Below are 20,462 nucleotides of genomic sequence, written 5' to 3'. Positions count from 1 at the left end.
ATCATCTTAACAATATTTTCACTTTTAGGTGTACAGCATATTGATTCAACAATTCTGTACATTACCCGGTGCTCACCCTCAATATGGTTACTATCTGTCACCAAACATTTCTGCAACATTATTGACTATATTCCCTGTGCCATGCTTTTCATTTCTGTAATTTCTTTATTTTATAACTGGAACTTTGTACTTAATTGCCTTTATCCATCTTGCCCGTGCCCCTCCTCCCACACCTACCTTTCCTCTGGCAGCCACCAATTTGTTATCTGTATTTAAAAGTCTGCTTTTTGTTTCTTTGTTTTTGTTTTTTAGATTCCACATATAAGTGACATCATGGTATTTGTCTTCCTCTGATCTATTTCACTTAGTATGATATCCTCTAGGTCCATCCATATTGTCGCGAATGGCAAGGTCTCATTCTTTTATATGGCTGAGTAATATTCTGTGTGTATATGTGGGTGGGGCTGTATGTATCCATTCATCTGTTGGTGGACACTTGGGTTGCTTCCATTTGTTAGCTGTTGAAAGTAATGCTGCAATAAATGGTGCATATATCTTTTAGAATTAGTGTTTTTGGTTTTTTTTATAGTTTTCAGAGTATAGGTCTTTTCTTTTTGGTGCAATTGTAAAAGGAATTGTTTTCTTAATTTCTGCTGTTACTTTGTTATTGTATAGAAATTCAGTAGATTTCTGTATATTAATATTGTGTCTTGCAAGTTCACTGAATTCACTTATCAGTTCTAATAGTTCTTTTGGTGGAGTTTTTAGGGTTTTCTGTATACAGTATCACTTTCTCTGCAAGTATTACTTCTTCCTTACTAATTTGAATGCCTTTTATTTCTTTTCCTTATCTGATTCCTGTAGTTAAAAGTTCCATTATTATATTGAATAAAGTGGTTAAGAGTGGAAATCCTTGTCTTGTTCCTGATCTTTGAGGAAAAGCTTAGTTTTTACCAGTGAGTATGATGTTAGCTGTGGGTTTTTCATATATGGCCTTTATTATGTTAAGGTATGTTCCCTCCAGATCTTTGTTTTCTTGATAATGGGTGTTGCATTTTGTGAAATGTTTTTTTTTTTTTCCCTGCATTTACTGAGATCATCATAGGGCTTTTATCCCTTCTCTTGTTAACATGATATATCACATTGATGGATTTGTGAATGTTAAACCACTCTTGTATCCCTGGAATAGCTTAATTGTGGTCAGTGATTTTTTTTTAAGGTATTGTTGGATTTGGTTTGCTAATATTTTGTTGAGGATTTCTGCATTGCTGTTCATCAGTAATATTGGCTTGTGGTTTTCTTTATAGTATCAGGGTGTTGCTGGCCTTGTGGAATGAATTTGGAAGTTTTCCCTTCTATTCTGTTTCTTGGACTAGTTTGAGAATAGGTTATTAACTCTTCAAATGTTTGGTGGAATTTACCTGTGGAGCCATCTGGTCCTACACTTTTGCTTGTTGGGAGTTTGTGATTGCTGATTCAATTTCATTACTAGTCATAGGTCTGTTCAGATTTTCTATTTCTCATTTAGTTTGGAAGATCATAGTTTTTAGTAATTTATTGATTTCTTCTCAGTTGTCCAATTTGTTGGCATGTAATTTTTCATTATATTCTCATAATCCTTTGCATTTCTGTGTTGTCAGTCATTTTCATGTTAGCCATTTTTTTAGGGTACAGTTCAGAGGCATTAAGTGTATCCATATTGTTGTGCAACTATCACCACCATCCATCTCCAGAACTCTTTTCATCTTGCAAAACTGAAACATTGTACCTATTGAAGAATAACTACCTATATCTCCTTCCTTCAGCTACTGGCAACTATTATTCTATTTTCTCTATGAATTTGACTATACTAGGTACCTCCTATAAGTGGTATTATATTTGTCCTTTTGTGTTTGGCTTATATCAGGTATGAGGGTAATGTCTTCGATGTTGATCTGTTACAACATATATCAGAATTTCATTCACTTTTAAAGCTGAACAATATTTTATGTGTATATCACATTTTGTTTCTCCATTCCTCTGTAAATAGACACATGGGTTGCTTCCACCTTTTGGCTCTTGTGAATCAGGCCCTACAAACAGTGAGCAAATAGAATTTGAGTCCTAGCTTTCAAATGTTTTGGTATATACCCACAAGTGGAATTGCTGGGTATTTCTTTTTAATTTTTTGAGGAAGTGTCATACTACTTTCCAGATGTACCATTTTACATTTTCACTGACAGTGCAAAAGGTTCTAATTTCTCCACATTCTCAGAAACATTTGTTATTTTCTCTCTTATTTGTAGTAGCCATCCTCATGGGTGTGAGGTACTATTTCATTTTTTTTTGACTTGCATTTCTCTGATGATTAGTGCTGTTGAACATCTTCTCATTGGTTAATGGCCATTTATAGGTCTTCTTTGGAAAAATGTCTTTTGAAGACCTTTGCCATCCTTTAATTGGGTTGCTTTTTTTTTTTTAAGTAGAGTTGGCGTTCTTTATATATTCTGGATATTGACATTTTTTCAGATATTTGATTTGCAAATACTGTTGCCTTTTCACTGTTGATAATGCCCTGTGATGCATAAAAGTTTTTAGTTTTGATGAAGTCTAGATCATCTTTTTGTTGTTTCCTGTGCTTTTTGGTGTCATATCCATCCAAAAGAAATCATTGCCAAATTGACTACCATGGAATTTTTCACTTATGTTTTCCTCTTAGATTTTTATAGTTTTAGATCTGAAATTTGAGTCTTTGATCTACTTTCAGTTAATTTTTGGATATGGTGTATGGTAATCCAGCTTCATCTTTTGCATGTGAATATCATTTTCAGTGTTTTTGGTGACATTTCCAAATTTGAGTGATCTTGGCAGCCTTATCAAATTCATTTGCCTGTATATGTGAGGTTTTATTTCTCAGCTCCCTCTTCGTTTCTGTTGGTCTATGTGTTTGTATACTGGTGCTACACTGTTTTGATTACTATGTTTTTGTATTAAGTTTTGAAATCAGGAAGAGTGAGACTTCCAGTTTTCTCCCCCCCCTTTCTAAAAAGATTGTTTTAACAATGGGGGTGTCCCTTGTGATTTCACATGAATTTAAAAATGGACTTTTTATTATTCAAAAAATATTGGGATTTTAATGTGGATTGCATTGAGTCTGTAGTTTGCTTTGGGTAGTATTGTCATCTTAACAACATTAAGTCTTGCAGGCTATGAACATGGGATGGATGTCTTCCTGGTTATGTATGTGTGCCTTTAATGGCATTCGGCAATGTTTTATAGTTTGAAGGTACAAGTCATTCACCCCTTTGGTTAAGTTTATTCCTGTTTTATTTTCCATGCTATTTTAAATGGAATTGTTTAATGTTTATTTTGGACTACTTAGTGTAAAGAAACACAACTGATTTTTGTGTTTTGATTTTGTATCCGGCAACATTGCTGAATTCATTTATTCTAACATGCTTTTTTTTTGATGGGAAATTTAGGGTTTTCTTCATATAAGATTATGTCGTTGGTGAATAGAGATAATTTTACTTCTTCCTTTCCAACGTGGATGCCTTTTATTTCTTGTCTAATTGCTCTGGCTAGGACTTTCAGTACGATGTTGAAGGAAAGTGGCAAAACTGTGCATCTTCATCTTGTTGCTGATGAGAAGATTCATTTCTCACCATTGAATGTGATGTTCACTGTGGGCTTTTCATATGTGGCCTTTATTATATTGAGGTTGTTTCCTTTTATTCCTAATATGTTGAGTGTTTTTGTCAGGAAAGGGTATTGAAATTTTTTGAATGCTTTTTCATTGAGATGTGTTTTTTTTTTTCCTCTCCTTCATTCTGTTAATGTGGTGTATTGCATTGATGTTCTAATATGAAAACATCCTTGCATTCCAGGAATAGTATTGGGTCATGGTATATAATCCTTCTAATGTGCTGTTGAATTTTGTTTGCTAGTATTTTGTTGAGGGTTTTTGTGTCAATGTTCATTGGGGGTAATGATCTGTAATTTCCTTGTAGCATCTTTGTCTCTGGTATCAGATTCATGCTGACCTCATAGACTGAGTTTGGAAATATTTCCTTCTCTTTAGTTTTTTTTTATTTTTTTTTTTTTTTTTGGAAAAGTTTGAGGAGGATTGGTGTTCTCAAATGTTTGGTAGAATTCACAAGTGAAATCATCTTGTCCTAGACTTCTGTTTTTGGGAGGTTTTTGATCAGTGAGTAAATCTCCTTACATATTATAGGTCTGTTCAGATTATCCATTTCTTGAGGATTCATTAGTAGTAGGGTATGTTTTTCTAGGAATTTATCCATTTCATCGAGGGTATCCAATTTGTTGATGTACAGTTCATAGTACTCTCTTAAAATCTCTTATTTCTCTGTAAAATCGATAGTATGGTTCCCTCCAATATTCCTGATTTTAATTGTTTAATTCTTCTTTGTCTTAGTTTATTAGCTAAAGATTTTTGAGGAACCAATTTTTGATCTCATCAGTTTTCTCTGTTGGGTTTTCTGTTCTCTATTTTAATTATCTCTGTTCTAAACTTTATTCTTGTAGCTTTGAGCTTAATCTCTATTTCTTTAAGGTACAATTTAAGGTGTTAATTTGGGCTGTTATTTTTTAATATAGACAGTTACAGCTGTAAGTTTTCCCAGGACTGTCTTTGCTGCAGCCTATAAATTTTGGTATGTTGTGCTTTCATTTTAATTTTTCTTAAGTTCTTGTGATTTCTTCTTTCTCGTGATATCATCTAAGGATTTCAATCTCTTAAAATTCAGATTGTTGTTGTTGTTGTTTTTGCCTAATACATGACCTGTCCTGAAGAATGTTTCATGAGCACTTGAGAAAATTGTGTATTCTGCTCTTGTTGAGTAGAGTGTTTCATGTATGTTTTATTAAAACATACATGTTTTGTTTCCTTCTTAATCTTCTGTCTGGTGGTTCTATCCATTATTGAAGTTGTGTGCTGAAGCCTCCTACCATTTTTGTAGAGTTGTTTCTTCTTATTTGTCAGTGTTTGCTTCATATTGTGCTCTGGTGTTTGGTGAATATGTGTTTATAATTGGCATGCTATGTTTATAATTAGTGAATTGACACTTATTATATGATGTTCCTCTTCATCTCTTACAATAGCTTTTGACTTTAGTCTGTTTTGTCTAATATGTGTACAGCCATATCTGGTCTCTTATTATTTGCATGGGAAATCTTTTGCCATTTTTGCACTTAAATTTTAACTATGTATGTTCTTAGAGCTGTAGGGGCATCATGTTTTGTTTGGTTTTAAATACATTCTGCCTGTGTCTTTTGAATGGGGAGTTTAAACTGTTTACATTTATTTCTTTTCAAATTTTTATTTAAATTCCAGCTCACATAGAGTGTAATGCTAGTGTTAGGTGGAGAATTTAATGATTCATCACTTATATGCAACACCCAGTGCTCGTCACAAGTGCCCTCCTTTATCCCCATCACCTGTTTAACCCATCCCCCTGCCGTAACCCTCAGATTGTTCTCTGTAGTTAATAGTCTATTTCCTGGTTTGCCTATTTTTCTTCTGTTTTTTATTTATTTTTTTTATCCCTGTTTTCATCTGTTTTCTTAAATTCCACACAAGACTGAAATCATATGGTATTTGTCTTTCTCTGACTTATTTTGCTTAGTATACTACTCCCTAGCTCCATCCATGTCTTGCAAATGGCAAGATTTCATTCGGTTTTATGAATGAGTAATGTTTCATTGTATATGTGTGTATATATATGTTTATATGCATATAGACACACACACATACACACATACACATACACCATATCTTCTTAAACTGTTTACATTTAAAGTAATTACTGATAGGAAAGCCTTACTATTTTCATTTTGTTAATTATTTTCTGCATGTCTTATAACTGTTTCATGTTTTGACTTTCTTCCTTTGTGTTCATTTTTTGTGTGTGTGTGTGTGACCCGTTTTGATTTCCTTATTTCCTTTTTGTATATTCTGTAGATTTTTTTTTGTGGTTCTGTAGGAATTACATATAATACCTTAACGTATAAGAACGTATCTTAAACTGATACCAACTTTAATCCCAAACAATAACTTTACTTTTATAACTTACCTTCCCAACTTTGTTATTGATGTAACAGATGACATTTTTACACATTATGTACCTATTAACATAGACTTACAATTCTTAAGTTTTTTGTTTTTTAAATGAAAGAGTTGAATTTGATTTAAATTTCAAAAATAGAGAATAAAAAATGGAGTTACAAAGTAAAATTATAGTAGTAGTTTTCATATTGTCCATGCACTTGCCTTTCCTGGAGAACTTATATTTTCAAAGATTTATTTATTTATTTATTTGAGAGAGAGAGAATGAGAGAGAGCATGAGAGGGAAGAGGGTCAGAGGGAGAAGCAGACTCCCTGCTGAGCAGGGAGCCCGATGTGGGACTCGATCCCGGGACTCCAGGATCATGACCTGAGCCGAAGGCAGTTGCTTAACCAACTGAACCACCCAGGCGCCCGAGAACTTATATTTTCATATAGCTTTGGGTTACTGCCTAGCATCCTTTTTTTTTTTTTTTTTTAAGATTATTTGAGAGAGAGCATGTGCATGCACATGAGTGGGGGCGGGCAGAGGAAGAGAATCTTCAAGCAGATTCCCCACTGAGCACGGAGCCCAATTGTTGGGCTCATCCCATGACCCATGAGATCAGGACCTGAGCTGAAACCAAGAGTCAGACACTCAGCTGACTGAGCCACCCAGGTGCCCCAAGCCCAGCATCCTTTCCTTTCAACTGGAAGGACTCTCTTTAAGGTTTCTTGTAAGACAGATCTGTTAATGAGCTCCCTCAGCTTTTGTTTATCTGAGAGTATCTTAAAAATTTTTTTCCTCATTTTTGAAGTAGATCTAATACCTTGTTGAATATAATGTTCTTGGTTGGCTTTTTTTTTTTTCTTTCACCACTCTAAATATATCATTTTCTGTAAGGTTTCTGCTGAAAAATCCACTGATAGTCTTTTTGAAGATCCTGTGTAGATGTCAAATCACTTTTGCTTTTAATACTCACTGTTGTTGATGATGTTTCTTGGTTGAGATTCCTGGATTTCTGTATACATATCTGTCCTCAAATTTGGGAAAATTTTGGATGTTACTTTTTCAACTAAGCTCTCTGCCTGTGTCTTTCCTCCTTTTGGGACTCTCATAATGCATATTGATCCATAATGCATACTTACTTATGTCTCACAAGTCTGTTTCCCTCGGTTCACTTTTTTTTTTTTTTTGGCCATCACTACATTTTCAGATGACCTGTTTTCAAGTTTGTTAGTTCATTCTTTTGTCTGTTGGAGTCTGCTTTGGATGTTCGCTGGTGAATTTTTCAATTCAGTTATTCCTTATACCTTTGTCGGGGAATGTGTGTGTTTTTCTCTGCTTTTTTTCAAGATTTTTCTTTTTGGAGGCGCCTGGGTGGCTCAGTCGTTAAGCGTCTGCCTTCGGCTCAGGTCATGGTCCCAGGGTCCTGGGATCGAGCCCCTCATCGGGCTCCCTGCTCCGCAGGAAGCCTGCTTCTCCCTCTCCCACCCCCACCCCCGCTTGTGTTCCCTCTCTTGCTGTCTCTCTGTCAAATAAATAAATCTTTAAAAAAAAAAAAGATTTTTCTTTTTGTTGTTGTTGGCCTAATTTACATATAACATTGTGTAAGTTTAAGGTGCACAACATACTGATTTGCTACAGTTATATATTGCAGTATGATTATGATGGTAGCTTCACAACACGTCTATCCTGTCACATAATCATTTCTTTTTTGTGGTGTGAACATTAAAGATCTAGTGTCTTTGCAACTTTGAAATATATAGTACAGTATTGTTGATAATAATGCACTGTGGTGTGCATTAGATCTCCAGAACTTAATCATCTCCTAGTTGCAAGTTTGTATCTTTTACCATAATTTCCCCAGTTCCCCCACATCCTAGCCCCTGGTAACCAGGATTCTCTTCTCTGTTTCTGAGAGTTCAGGCTGTTTAGATATTACATATAAACAATACCATATCGTATTTGTCTTTCTGTGTCTAAGCATAATGCCCTCGAAGTCCATCAGTGTTGTCACAAATGGCAGGATTTCGTTCTTTTTCATGACTGAATAATTTCCATTGTGTGCATTTATATCAATATCATATCTTTATCCATTCATCTGTTGATGGACAGTTAGGTTGTTTCTATATCTTGGCTATTGTGAATAATGCTACAGTAAACATTGGAGTACAGATAATCTTTTCAAAATCCTGTTTTGTTTTTTTTTTTCCCTTATACCCAGAAGAGGTATTTCTGGATCATATTCAAGTGTTTTATTGTTTTGTTTTAGTTTTTGATTTTCTGTAGTTTGGTTATGATATGCTTAGTTGTAGATTTTTTATTTCCCTGACTTGTGTTCTTTTAGTTTTCTGGATCTGTGATTTGATGTTTTTATCATTAATTTTGGAAATTTCTCAGTCATTGCTACTTCAAATATTTATGTTTCTTCTCTGTTTTTCCTTTTGGTATTCCTGTTATGCATATGTTACAGCTTTTACAGTTGTCCTACAGTTCGTGGACATTGTTATTTTTTCTTTTACTTTTCTCCTTGCATTTCAGATGGGGAAATTTATATATATGTATCTTCAAGCTCACTGATACTGGATCTTACAAATTTCCACTTGTTCATTGCAAATATATTTATAAATACAGTTCATTTTTTTGCATATTTGTATTTTATGCAGCTTTACTAGAGTCCTGTTATCTGTATAATTCTGCTTAAAATGTTTGTTTACATTACAGTGGGCTATAACCATTAAGGTCCTGGGATTGAGCCCAGCGTTGGGCTCCCTGCTCAGTGGGAAGCCTGCCTCTCCCTCTCCCATTCCATCTGCTTGTGTTCCCTCTCTTGCTGTCTCTCTGTCAAATAAAAAAATCATAAAAAAAAAAAAAGAACAAGGACATCTCATAACCCACTTTAAAAGAATATGGATAAACATACGATTTTAGACTAAATTGAAGAATGAAGGTGAGCTAATAAGATTATAGAATATTTTGTTTTCTGTTATGCACATTATAATTTTTCACTTATGACATTTAAGGATGAAGTATGCGTTTTTAAAATGAAAAATATTTTAAATATTTAATTTTACTTTTTAAATCTTAGGAGCTGTGGCCTTGAAGAATCTTGAAATTAAAGAAAACGCTCTGGTAGGTTTTTGTTTTTGTTTTTTTTCCTCTTAGGTTCTATTTATTTTAGAGAGTGTAAGGTGGTGAGGGGTAGAGGGAGAGGGAGAGAATCTCCAGCGTATTCCCTGCTGAGTGGGTAGCCTGATGCATGGCTCATTCCCATGACTCTGAGATTGTGACCTGAGCCGAAATCAAGAGTCAGACACTTAACTGACTGAGCCCCCAGGCATCCCTCTGGTAGGTCTTGAGTATAAAAAATGTGTAATGTCAGAGCATTTATAAATATGTAGACTTCTTGATTTACTTTGTCATCTTAAATTATTCAAGCTTTGAGAAAACTTTTTGAAAATAATTTTTGCAAAATGTGGATTTTACAAAGTGAACTTTTCATCTCCTTAAAACCACAAACTGGTAATTTTCCCTATTTAAAAATATTCCTAATTCTTTTCTTTCTATATGGTTTTAAATGGTTAATTGATCTTTCTAATAGTTCTCAAGTTTTGTTTTTTTAATGCTGTGGTAATCATGTTTTTACCCAAAAATTCAGTGATACTAATTACATTTATGATGTTGTACAGCTATCAACCAATATCTTTTTCTGCAACTTTTACCTTAGGTCAGAGGGAACCCTATGACCCTTAAGAAATAAGTCCCCATTCCTGTTCTGTGTAGATCCTGTTAACCTCTAATCTACTTTCTGACTCCCTGAATTTGCCTATTCCATGTAGCTCTTATAAATGGAATCATGCTATGTTTGCCATTCATTGTTCAACATATTTCACTTAGCATAATTCCTTTAAGGTTTGTCCATGTTGTTTGTATCAGAACATTACTTTTTTTTAAAAATTTTTTTATTATATTAATCACCATACATTACATCATTAGTTTTTGATACAGTGTTCCATGATTCATTGTTTGTTCATAACACCCAGTGCTCCATGCAGAACGTGCCCTCCTCAATACCCACCACCAGGCTAACCCATCCCCCTACCCTCCTCCCCTCTAGAACCCTGTTTGTTTTTCATTACTTCTTTTTGTGGCTGCATAATATTCCACTGTATCTCTAAGCAACATTTTGTTTATCCATTCATACATTGATGGATACTCCAGTTGTTTCTGCCTTTTGGCTCTTTGAATAATATTGCTGTAACATTGGCAGTACACATGTCTGTTTGGTTACCTACTTTCAGTCCCTGTGGGTAAATGCCTATTAGTGGAATTGTTGGATTTTATGGTAATTTTATGTTTAGCCTTTTCAAGAACTGTTACTGTTTCCCACGGTAGCTGAACCATTTTATATTCCCCTCACCAACACATGGAGTTTCCAGTTTCTCCACATCTTTGCTAACATTTACTTTTTAATGTTCTTTTTAAAAAAATTTAAGTATAATCTCCCCAACGTGGGGCTCAAATTCATGACCCCAAGATCAAGAGTCACATGCTCTACTGACTTACCCAGCCAGGCACTATTTTTTGTTTTTTGATAATACCCATCTTAATAGATATAAAGTAGTATCTCATTTTGGTTTTTCTTAGCATTTCCCTCATGACTAGTGAGATTGAACATCGTATCATGTGCTTATTGGCCATTTATAATATGTTCTTTGGATATGTCTATCGAAAATTGTGTGGATATCGAGTTTTCTCAGCACCACTTACTGAAGAAGTTGTCCTTTTCCCTGTTGGATGGGGAGAAATTTTTTTGAGGGTATTTTTTGCAAAATGGAGTTTTAACCTCCCTGTGAGGACAAACTGACAGTGAAATTCCCCCCGCCCCCCAGTACAGCGTAAAGGCAGTATGACTTTGATATGGGTAACTTAGGTGGTCTGTATTACTTTTCCCCTATTTATTTAAAAATGATCAGTCTCCCTGAATTTTGTGGATTTGAGAATATTACAGTTATGTATCTATAAATTTAAATAGGTTGTTGAAGATAAAGACAAGGTGTGAGTTAACTTAAACCCTTTAAATAATTTTGGGGCGAAAATGTTCTCTGTTTTGTTGGCCTGTATATGTACTAATATTTTATGTATGATATTTTCTAGAGTCAACTGGATGTACCATTTAAAGTTAAAGTTGGTCATATAGGTAAGCTGTGCTTATTATTTGAATGTCCTTCTTGCTGGACGTAGAGTAAGAATTATATGCTTAGTATCTCTTTAATGTGATATTTTTAATGTTTCTAAGTATTGAAAATCGTGTTCTCATCTGGGTAGAACTTAGTTGTGTAACTTAAAAATACCATGTGGTCCATATATCCCTTGTTTAAAAACTGAAATTATGCATCTTGTTAGGTGTTAAAAATGGTTAATTGAGGGCCAGTGTGTTTAATAGCACAACTATCTCGGTTTCTTAGGTTTCTGACTAGTTATTGCTGTATTCTGATTTATCATAGGTATATGGTCTAAGGAGTCAGGTCTGCATCATCCAGAAAGTGTGGCTAGGGACGAGTCAGAAAGTTAGTTTCTGAGGTTGTTTGCATACCTCTGTCCTAGCACCTGTCATTCTTTAGTATCATTTTTGTCTTTTACTAGACAGTTTCTTAAGTCGGTTCAATTTTTATTCTCACTACTTAGTACAATACCTGGCAAATAGTAGGGACACAATTTGTTGAGTGAAAGAAGTATACACTTCCAAATGAGCAGTATAGCATTACAATTACTTTTATAGGAACATATTTTCCCCTTGCTATTCTTTTTTAAGATTTTATTTATTTGAGAGAGAGAGGAGAGATGACGAGTTGGGGAGGGACAGAGAGAGAGAATCTTTAAGCAGACTCCCTGTTGAAAGCAGAGTCCAGAGGGGCTTGATCCTATGACCTTGAGGTCATCACCTGAGCTAAATCAAGAGTCAGACACTTAACTGACTAAGCCACCCAGGCGCCCCTCCTCTTGCTGTTATTGGGTGTTGTTAATCTTATTGATCTTTCAAAGTTCCCTCATTTAGCATGCAAAATTACATATATAGCAAGTATAAATATATACATATTTTAAAAGTAGCTATATTTATGTGGAAGATTTTTGGAATTGCCTTTGTTTATATTTTTGTGTATTTTCCACATTTTCTAAAAGTCTGTACTGAGAGGAAAAAGCTTTTTTGTTTCAAGATTTACTGGTGAAAATGGTACATTATTAACTTCGTGTGTGTTTCTTTGATTACTTAACGCTGTTTTGTCACTGTTCTCTGTTCTTTTGTTTACTTTTCTGGATTTTTTTTAATTAATTTTTTTGTGAACATATGTGTTATTTATTTCAGGGGTACAGGTCTGTGATTCATCACAATTCACAGCGTTCACCATAGCATATACCCTCCCCAATGTCCATCACCCAGCCACCCCATCCCTCCCACCCCGCTCCACTCCAGCAATCTAATGTATGTGTATGTGTGTAAGCAGTCTACCTGATACATTTATAAATTATATCAGATTTGTCACTGTTTTTTCTAATGTGTTCATTCTGGTTATATTTTGGACTGTACATAAACTTGAAATGGTCATTATCTTCTCTGATTTTTAAACTTAGAAAGTCATCTGTCTTTTAGAAATAATAGTTTGGTTCTTTTTCTCTGTATTGATTATGTGAGATGAAATCTTTTTCTCAATTTGGATTTGTTTAAATACGGAATTTTGAGGTTATGTAATGAGATATATCTATGTAAATTTTTTTTCCCCTTCCCAATGACTAATCAGTTAATGTAGCGTTGTGTTAATCATTCCCTTGCCAGTTACGGCAACTATTTCTAAATAAATTGACTCATGCTTTCTAAAAAATTTTAAAGTATTTTAAAACTATTGTGGAAATTTTCTTTTTTTCATCCCCTCCTCCTCACCTCTATTATGGAAATTTTCTAAAATCACAAGAATAGAATCAGTATAACGAATACCTTACATCATGTTTTTTAGTTCAAGAAATCTAATGCTTTAAAAAATACTTTCCTGATAGATTGTAGTAAAACATTTTCATTAGTTTGAAATGATTTTCTAATCTTGTCCACGATCTTTATTACCATAGAAATCTGCGCATACATACACTTATGATAATCATACATATTATGTATATATAGTCTGTATATATGAAAAATACATTTTTCAATTTTATAGTGTACCTTTTGAAAGTGTAATAAAAATACTTACAGTGATTTAAAGCAAGAATTGGGGAAATCAGGGTTATAATATCAAGGGTTGTTGGTTAATTGCAGAAGAATACTAATGTTTGTGGTGCAGATTGCCATAAAGAGAAACTGGTAAATTTTTAGAATATCATTTAGTAGATTTTCCAACAGTACTAATAGACAGTTTCAAATCATCACAACAGAGGCTTGTTGTTTGTGGTTGTAAAATAGCTTTCTGTAAAATGACTCAGCTTGTCACTTTATTTCTTCTAATCTCTGACAGCAAATAGGCTGGCAGTAAATGTGGTTGAATGAATATTATTTTTTGTCCTTCTTCTAAAAATCTATAGGTAATCTTAATCTTATAATTCCATGGAAGAACCTGTATACTCAACCAGTTGAAGCTGTCCTGGGAGACATTTATTTACTCATAGTGCCTTCTTCTAGTAAGTCAAATTTTAAACATTATAACTTAAAGTATTTTTATTTGTGGGTGGAAAAAAATCTTTATATTTGATAATTCAAAATACTTTTCATGAATTTTTTGAGATACTTTATATTTAAATTAGCATCTGGAAATTCACATTAAATTGGTTTTTACTCTGAATTATTGCAGACTTTGAATTAGTGATTATTTTCAAGGATATATTTTAGAATGATTATACTTAAGGTAATTACATATTCTTTTTCATGCTTCCTGTAGAAATAAAATATGATCCTTTAAAAGAAGAAAAACAACTCTTGGAAGCAAAACAACATGAACTTAAACGAATAGAAGAAGCAAAACAAAAAGTAGCTGATCAAGGTAAAGGAAACAGTAAATAAGAATGGTAATAAGGAGGGGCGCCTGGGTGGCTCAGTTGTTAAGTGTGTGCCTTCGGCTCAGGTCATGGTCCCAGGGTGCTGGAATCGAGCCCCACATCAGGCTTCTTGCTCAGCGGGAAGCCTGCTTCTCCCTCTCCCACTCCCCCTGCTTGTGTTCCCTCTCTTGCTGTGTCTCTCTCTGTCAAATAAATAAATAAAATCTTAAAAAAAAAATGGTAATAAGGAAAGGAGAAAAGACCTAAATATCACATTTGAGTATTATTTTTCTTTGGAGGCATTGAAATTATTTAACAAATATGAGGGAATCTTATTACATGGGGAATTTTAATGTGGTTTGTGTTTATCATGTTCACAAAACTTTTATGGAAACTTATGACAAACAATATATCTAGCTTATTAAGGGTAAGGTTAGTTTTTAACTATAATAAATTAATTTCATCAAGTATATTTTGTTTTCTAGCTTTTAAAAAAAATCCCATTATATCAATTCTTAATCTTTTGGGCATACTTAGTCCCTTGATATATTTATGTTTTCCCAAATCTGTTTGTTTACTCTGTGGGTTCCTATGCTTTTCTATTCAGCCTAGACCAAATAGTCCATTATTTCCACCCTTTACTTTTCTCAGTGGAAGAGCTGTTCTGCAGAAATCTACTTCCTTTCCCCTTGTGCATTGGTCACTATCACCAGGTACTTTTTGTATTCTGTTCTCTCTAGTGAAGCTTTCTCCTTAGTAGGTAAAAATACCGTAGCCTGTCTTATCTTCAAACACAAAGTGATCTTCCTAACCTAGTTACCTGCTTACCTTCTGTTCCTCTGTCCTTCCTCTAATAGCTGACCATCTTGAAAACTATATCACCAACTTTGCCATGCATTTATTTTTTCACTAAAAAAGTGAAATCCAGTAATAAACATTTCACCTTTTGGCAAAGAGGTAAAAACAGTAAAGGAGATTTAACACAATTCTGGTGACGCTTCTTATAATTGTTTTTTCTTCTCTCAGTTCCATTCATATCCTGTGTAGCTCTCAGTTCATTCATATCCTGTGTAGATACTATACCCAATCATCTTTTTCTTTAATATTTTTTTTTTATTGTGGCATACATGTAACAAAGTTTACGATCTTAACCATTTTTTTTTTTTTAATTTTATTTACTTGAGAGAGAGCGAGCGAGTAAGCATGAGCAGGGTAAGAGGGAGAAGCAGACTCCTCACTGAGCAGGGAGCCTGATGCAGGGCTCAATTCTGGGACTCTGGGATCATGACCTGAGCCAAAGGCAGGCGCTTAACCGACTGAAACACCTGGGCGCACCCCCGTCTTAACCATTTTTAAGTGTACAGTTCAGTGGTATTAAGTACATTTATAATGTTGTACAACCATTACTACCATCCATCTTCGTATCTTTTTTCTTATGGAATTGAAACTTTATACCCATTAAATAATAACCCACCCATTCTACGCTCCCCCCCACACACACTTCCAAACCCCTTGGCAGCTACAATTGTACTTTCTTGTATCTATAATTTTGAATATTCTGAGTACTTCATGTAAGTGAAATCAGTATAACTTGTATTTTTCTAACTGGCCTGTTTCATTTAGCATAATGTCTTTAAGATTTGTCCATGTTGTAGCATATGTCAGAATTTCCCTTTTAGCTGAATAATATTCCATTTTTTGGATGTTCCACATTTTGCTTGCCAGTTCACCCATCAGTGGACACTTGGGTTTCTTCCGTGCTTTAGCTGTTGTGATTAATGCTTCTCTGAACATTGGAGTACAAGTATTTCTTTGAGACGCTCCTTTCAGTTCTTTTGGCTATATACACAGAAGTGGAACTGCTGGATCATATGATAATTGTACTGTATTTTTGACTTTTTGAGGACTTCCTATGCTGTTTTCGACAGGGTTTTGTATGGTTTTACATTTTCACCAATAGTGCACAAAGGTTCTGATTCCTTTACATCCTTGTCTACAGTTATTTTGTCTTTTTTTATTTTTTAAATTTTATTATATTAGTCACCATGCGGTACATCATTAGTTTTTGATGTAGTGATCCACGATTCATTGTTTTCATATAACACCCGGTGCTGCATGCGGTACGTGCCCTCGTGCCCTCCTTAACACCCGTCACCGGGCTAACCCAATCCCCCACCCCACCCCAGCCCTCAGTTTGTTCCTCAGAGTCCACAGTCTCTCATGGTTCATCTCTCCCTCCGATTTCCCCCCCTTCATTTTTCCCTTCCTTCTCCTAATGTCCTCCATGCTGTTCCTTATGTTCCACAAATAAGTGAAACCAGATGATAATTGACTTTCTCTGCTTGACTTATTTCACTTAGCATCATCTCCTCCAGTCCCATCCATGTTGATGTAGAAGTTGGGTATTCATCCTTTCTGATGGCTGAGTAATACTCCATTGTATATATGGACCACATCTTCTTTATCCATTCAGCTGTTGAAGGGCATCTCGGCTCTTCCCACAGATTGGCTATTGCAGACATTGCTGCTATGAACATTGGGGTGCATATGGCCCTTCTTTACATCTGTGTCTTTGGGGTAAATACCCAGGAGTGCAATTGCTGGGTCATAGGGTAGCTCTATTTTTAATTTTTTGAGGCACCTCCACACTGTTTTCCAAAGTGGCTGTACCAACTTGCATTCCCACCAACAGTGTAAGCGGGTTCCCCTTTCTCCACAACGTCTCCAACATTTGTTGTTTCTTGCCTTGTCAATTTTTGCCATCCTGACTGGTGTAAGGTGGTATCTCACTGTGGTTTTGATTTGAATTTCCCTGATGGCTAATGACGATGAACATTTTTTCATGTGTCTGTTAGCCATTTGTATGTCTTCTTTGGTGTTCATGTCTTCTGCCCATTTTTTGACTTGATTATTTGTTTTTTGGGTGTTGAGTTTGAGAAGTTCTTTATAGATCTTGGATACCAGCCCTTTATCTGTAGTGTCCTTTGCAAATATCTTCTCCCATTCTGTGGGTTGCCTCTTTGTTTTGTTGACTGTTTCCTTTGCTGTGCAGAAGCTTTTTATCTTGATGAAGTCCCAAAAGTTCATTTTTGCTTTTGTTTCACTAGCCTTTGGAGATGTTTCTTGAAAGAAGTTGCTGTGGCCGATGTCAGAGAGGTTACTGCCTGTGTACTCCTCCTAGGATTTTGATGGATTCCTGCCTCACATTGAGGTCTTTCATCCATTTTGAGTTTATCTTTGTGTAGGGTGTGAGAGAATGGTCGAGTTTCATTCTTCTTCATGTGGCTGTCCAATTTTCCCAGCACCGTTTATTGAAGAGACTGTCTTTTTTCCATTGCATATTTTTTCCTGCTTTGTCAAAGATTATTTGACCGTAGAGTTGAGGGTCCATATCTGGGCTCTCTATTGTGTTCCATTGGTCTGTATGTCTGTTTTTGTGCCAGTACCATGCTGTCTTGGTGATCACTGCTTTGTAATATAGCTTGAAATCGGGCAACGTGATGCCCCCAGCTTTGTTTTTCAACATTTCCTTGGCGATTCGGGGTCTTTTCTGATTCCATACAAATTTTAGGATTGTTTGTTCCAGCACTTCGAAAAATGTCATTGGAATTTTGATTGGGATGCATCGAAGGTATAGATTGCTCTGGGTAGCATAGACATATTAACAATGTTTAGTCTTCCGATCCATGAGTATGGAATGTTTTTCCATCTTTTTGTGTCTTCTTCAGTTTCTTTCATGAGTGTTCTGTAGTTCCTAGAGTATAGATCCTTTACCTCTTTGGTTAGGTTTATTCCGAGGTATGTTATGGTTTTTGGTGCTGTTGTAAATGGAATCGTTTCTTTAATTTCTCTTTCTACAGTTGAGTTGTGTATAAGAAAGCAACTGGGTTCTGTGCATTGACTTTTGTATCCTGCCACATTACTGAGTTGCTGTGTGAGTTCTAGTAATTTGGGGGTGGAGACTTTTGGGTTTTCCACATAAAGTAAATAAAAGGTATTCAAATTGGCAAAGAAGAAGTCATACTCTCTCTTTGCAGATGATATTTTGTCTTTTTTTCATGGTAGCATCCTGATGGGGATTAAGTGGCATCTCATGTAGTTTTGATTTGCATTTCCCTAACGATTAGTATTTCAGCATCTTTTCATGTGCTTATTGGCCATTTGTATATCTTCTTTGGAGAAACATCTATTTGAGTCTTTTGCCCATCTTTTAATTGGGTTGTCTTTTTGTGTTGGGCGGTAGGAGTTCTTTATATATTCTGGGTGTTAATCCCTTACTAAATACATGATTTGCAAATTTCCTCCCATTCTTTGTGTAACTATTCTGTTGATAGTGTTGTATGAACAAAATTTTTTAAATTTCCATGAAGTTCATTTTTGTCATCTTCTGTTGCTTGTGCCTTGGTGTCATACACAAGAAATCATTGCCAAATCCAGTGTCATGCAGCTTTTGTCCTGTGTTTTCCTCTGAGTTTTATAGTTTTAGGTCTTAAATTTAAATCTTAGATCCATTTTAAGTTAATTTTTATATATGTTCTTAGATAAGGGTACAGCTTTATTCTCTTGCTGTGGATATCTTGATACGCAGTTTTCCCAACATTGTTTATTAAAACAACTGTCCATTCCTGATTGAATAGTCTTGGCCCCTTATCAAAAATCATTTGACCATATGTGCAAGGGTTTATTCTGTGTGCTCAGTTCTATTTCATTTGTCTATATGTCTGTCTGTATGGCAGTACCACACTGTTTTGATTACTGGAACTGTGTTGTAAATTTTGAAATGAGGAAGTTTGTTTTTCAGTTTTGTTCTGCTTTTTCAAGATGGTTTTTTGCTCTTTGGGAGTCCCTTGAGATTCCATATGAATTTTAGGCTGTGGATTTCTATTTCTGCAGAAAGTATAATTGGAATTTTGATAAGGTTTGCTTTGACTCTATAGATTGCTTTGGGCAGTATTGACATGTTGTTTTCCAATCCATGAACTTGGAATGTGTTTTACCTACTTGGTTACGTTAATCTCTAAGTTATTTTATTCTTTTTGATGCTGTTGTAAAGGGAATTGTTTCTGTAATTTCCTGTTCAGATTTTTCATTGTTAGGGACTGTATATGCAATTGATTTTTTCTTTTCTTTTTTTTGAGAGAGAGTGAGAGTTTGAGCGCTTGCGTGTGAGATTGCGGAGGGACAGAGGGATGGGGAAAGAAAGCATCCCAAGCAGGCTCTGTGTTCAGCATGGAGCCCAACACAGGGCTCGATCTCAGGACTCTGAGATCATAACCTGAGCTGAAATCAAGAGTCAGATGCCCAACCGACTGTGCCACCGAGGCACCCCTGCAATTGATTTTTTTTTTTTTTTTGACGTTGTGCCCTGCTACTTTGCTGAGTTCATTTACTAGTTCTAATGGTTGTTTTGTTGGATAGTTAGGATTTTCTTTTTTTTTCTTTTTTTTTTTTTTAAAGATTTTTTTTTTTTTTTTGGAGAGAAGAAGAGAGAGAGAGAGAGCATGAAGGGGGGAGGGTCAGAGGGAGAAGCAGACTCCCCGCTGAGCAGGGAGCCCGATGCGGGACTCGATCCCAGGACTCCAGGATCATGACCTGAGCCGAAGGCAGTTGCCTAACCAACTGAACCACCCAGGCGCCCCTAGGATTTTCTTAATATAAGATCATATTGTCTGTGAACAGAGATAATTTTACTTATTCCCTTCTGATTTCTTTTTTCTTGCATAATTTACGCTGGCTGTATCTTCCAGTAAGTATTATGCTGAATAAAAGTGACAAAACTGGAAATTTTTGCTGTTTTTCTGATTTTTGAGGAAAAGCTTTCATCCTTTCCATTAAGCATGATGTTTGCTGTGGGCTTTTTCTGGATGGTCTTTATTATGTTGAGATATTTTCCTTCTAGTCCTGCTTTGTTGACAGTTTTTATTATGAAAGGGTATTGAAATTTGTTAAATGCTGCTGCTTCATCAGTTGAGATGATCATACATTTTTTTTTATTTGGTAAATGTGTATTACATTGATTTTTATGTATCTAGCATCCTTCCGTTGTACCAATAAATTGTGAGTCATGGTGTATAATCTTTTTAATGTGTTGTTGAATTTTGTTTGTTGGCATTTTATTATTTGCATCAATATCAGGAATATTGATCTGTAGTTTTCTTGTAGTGTCTGTGTGGTTTCAGTATCAGATTAATGCTGACCTCATACATTGAGTTTGGAAGTATTCCTTTATTTATTTATTTTTTGAGTTTGAAGAGGATTGATGTTTTCTTTAAGTATTAGGCAGAATTGATCAGGTAAGCCATCAGTTCCAGGGCTTTTATTTGTCAGGAGAGTTTTGGTCGCGTCCTTCCCTTCGCCCTCTCTTCCCTTCGCCCTCTCTTCCCTTCGCCCTC

General features: G+C 35.2%; 1 protein-coding gene across 6 annotated transcripts in view; it reads left to right on the top strand.

Annotated features, from left to right (window-relative positions):
* The window catches only part of VPS13A (vacuolar protein sorting 13 homolog A), a 267,302-nt gene that overhangs the window by 9,660 nt on the left and 237,180 nt on the right, over positions 1-20,462 (top strand). For all 6 annotated transcript variants that reach the window (XR_012374024.1, XR_012374025.1, XM_025891365.2 and 3 more), the window contains exons 2-5: positions 9,137-9,180; positions 11,206-11,248; positions 13,621-13,716; positions 13,974-14,075. Coding sequence is in view for 4 of the 6 variants with exons in the window: in XM_025891365.2 (XP_025747150.1) it covers positions 9,137-9,180; positions 11,206-11,248; positions 13,621-13,716; positions 13,974-14,075 (285 nt within the window). In the remaining 2 variants the exon portion in view is untranslated. The remainder of the gene's footprint in view (positions 1-9,136; positions 9,181-11,205; positions 11,249-13,620; positions 13,717-13,973; positions 14,076-20,462) is intronic.

Source organism: Callorhinus ursinus, unplaced genomic scaffold (assembly GCF_003265705.2).
Source record: "Callorhinus ursinus isolate GAN/ISIS: 27379988/994484 unplaced genomic scaffold, GSC_fseal_2.0 scaffold28, whole genome shotgun sequence".
Classification (NCBI taxonomy): Eukaryota; Metazoa; Chordata; class Mammalia; order Carnivora; family Otariidae; genus Callorhinus; species Callorhinus ursinus.
This window is presented reverse-complemented; position numbering and strand designations above follow the sequence as displayed.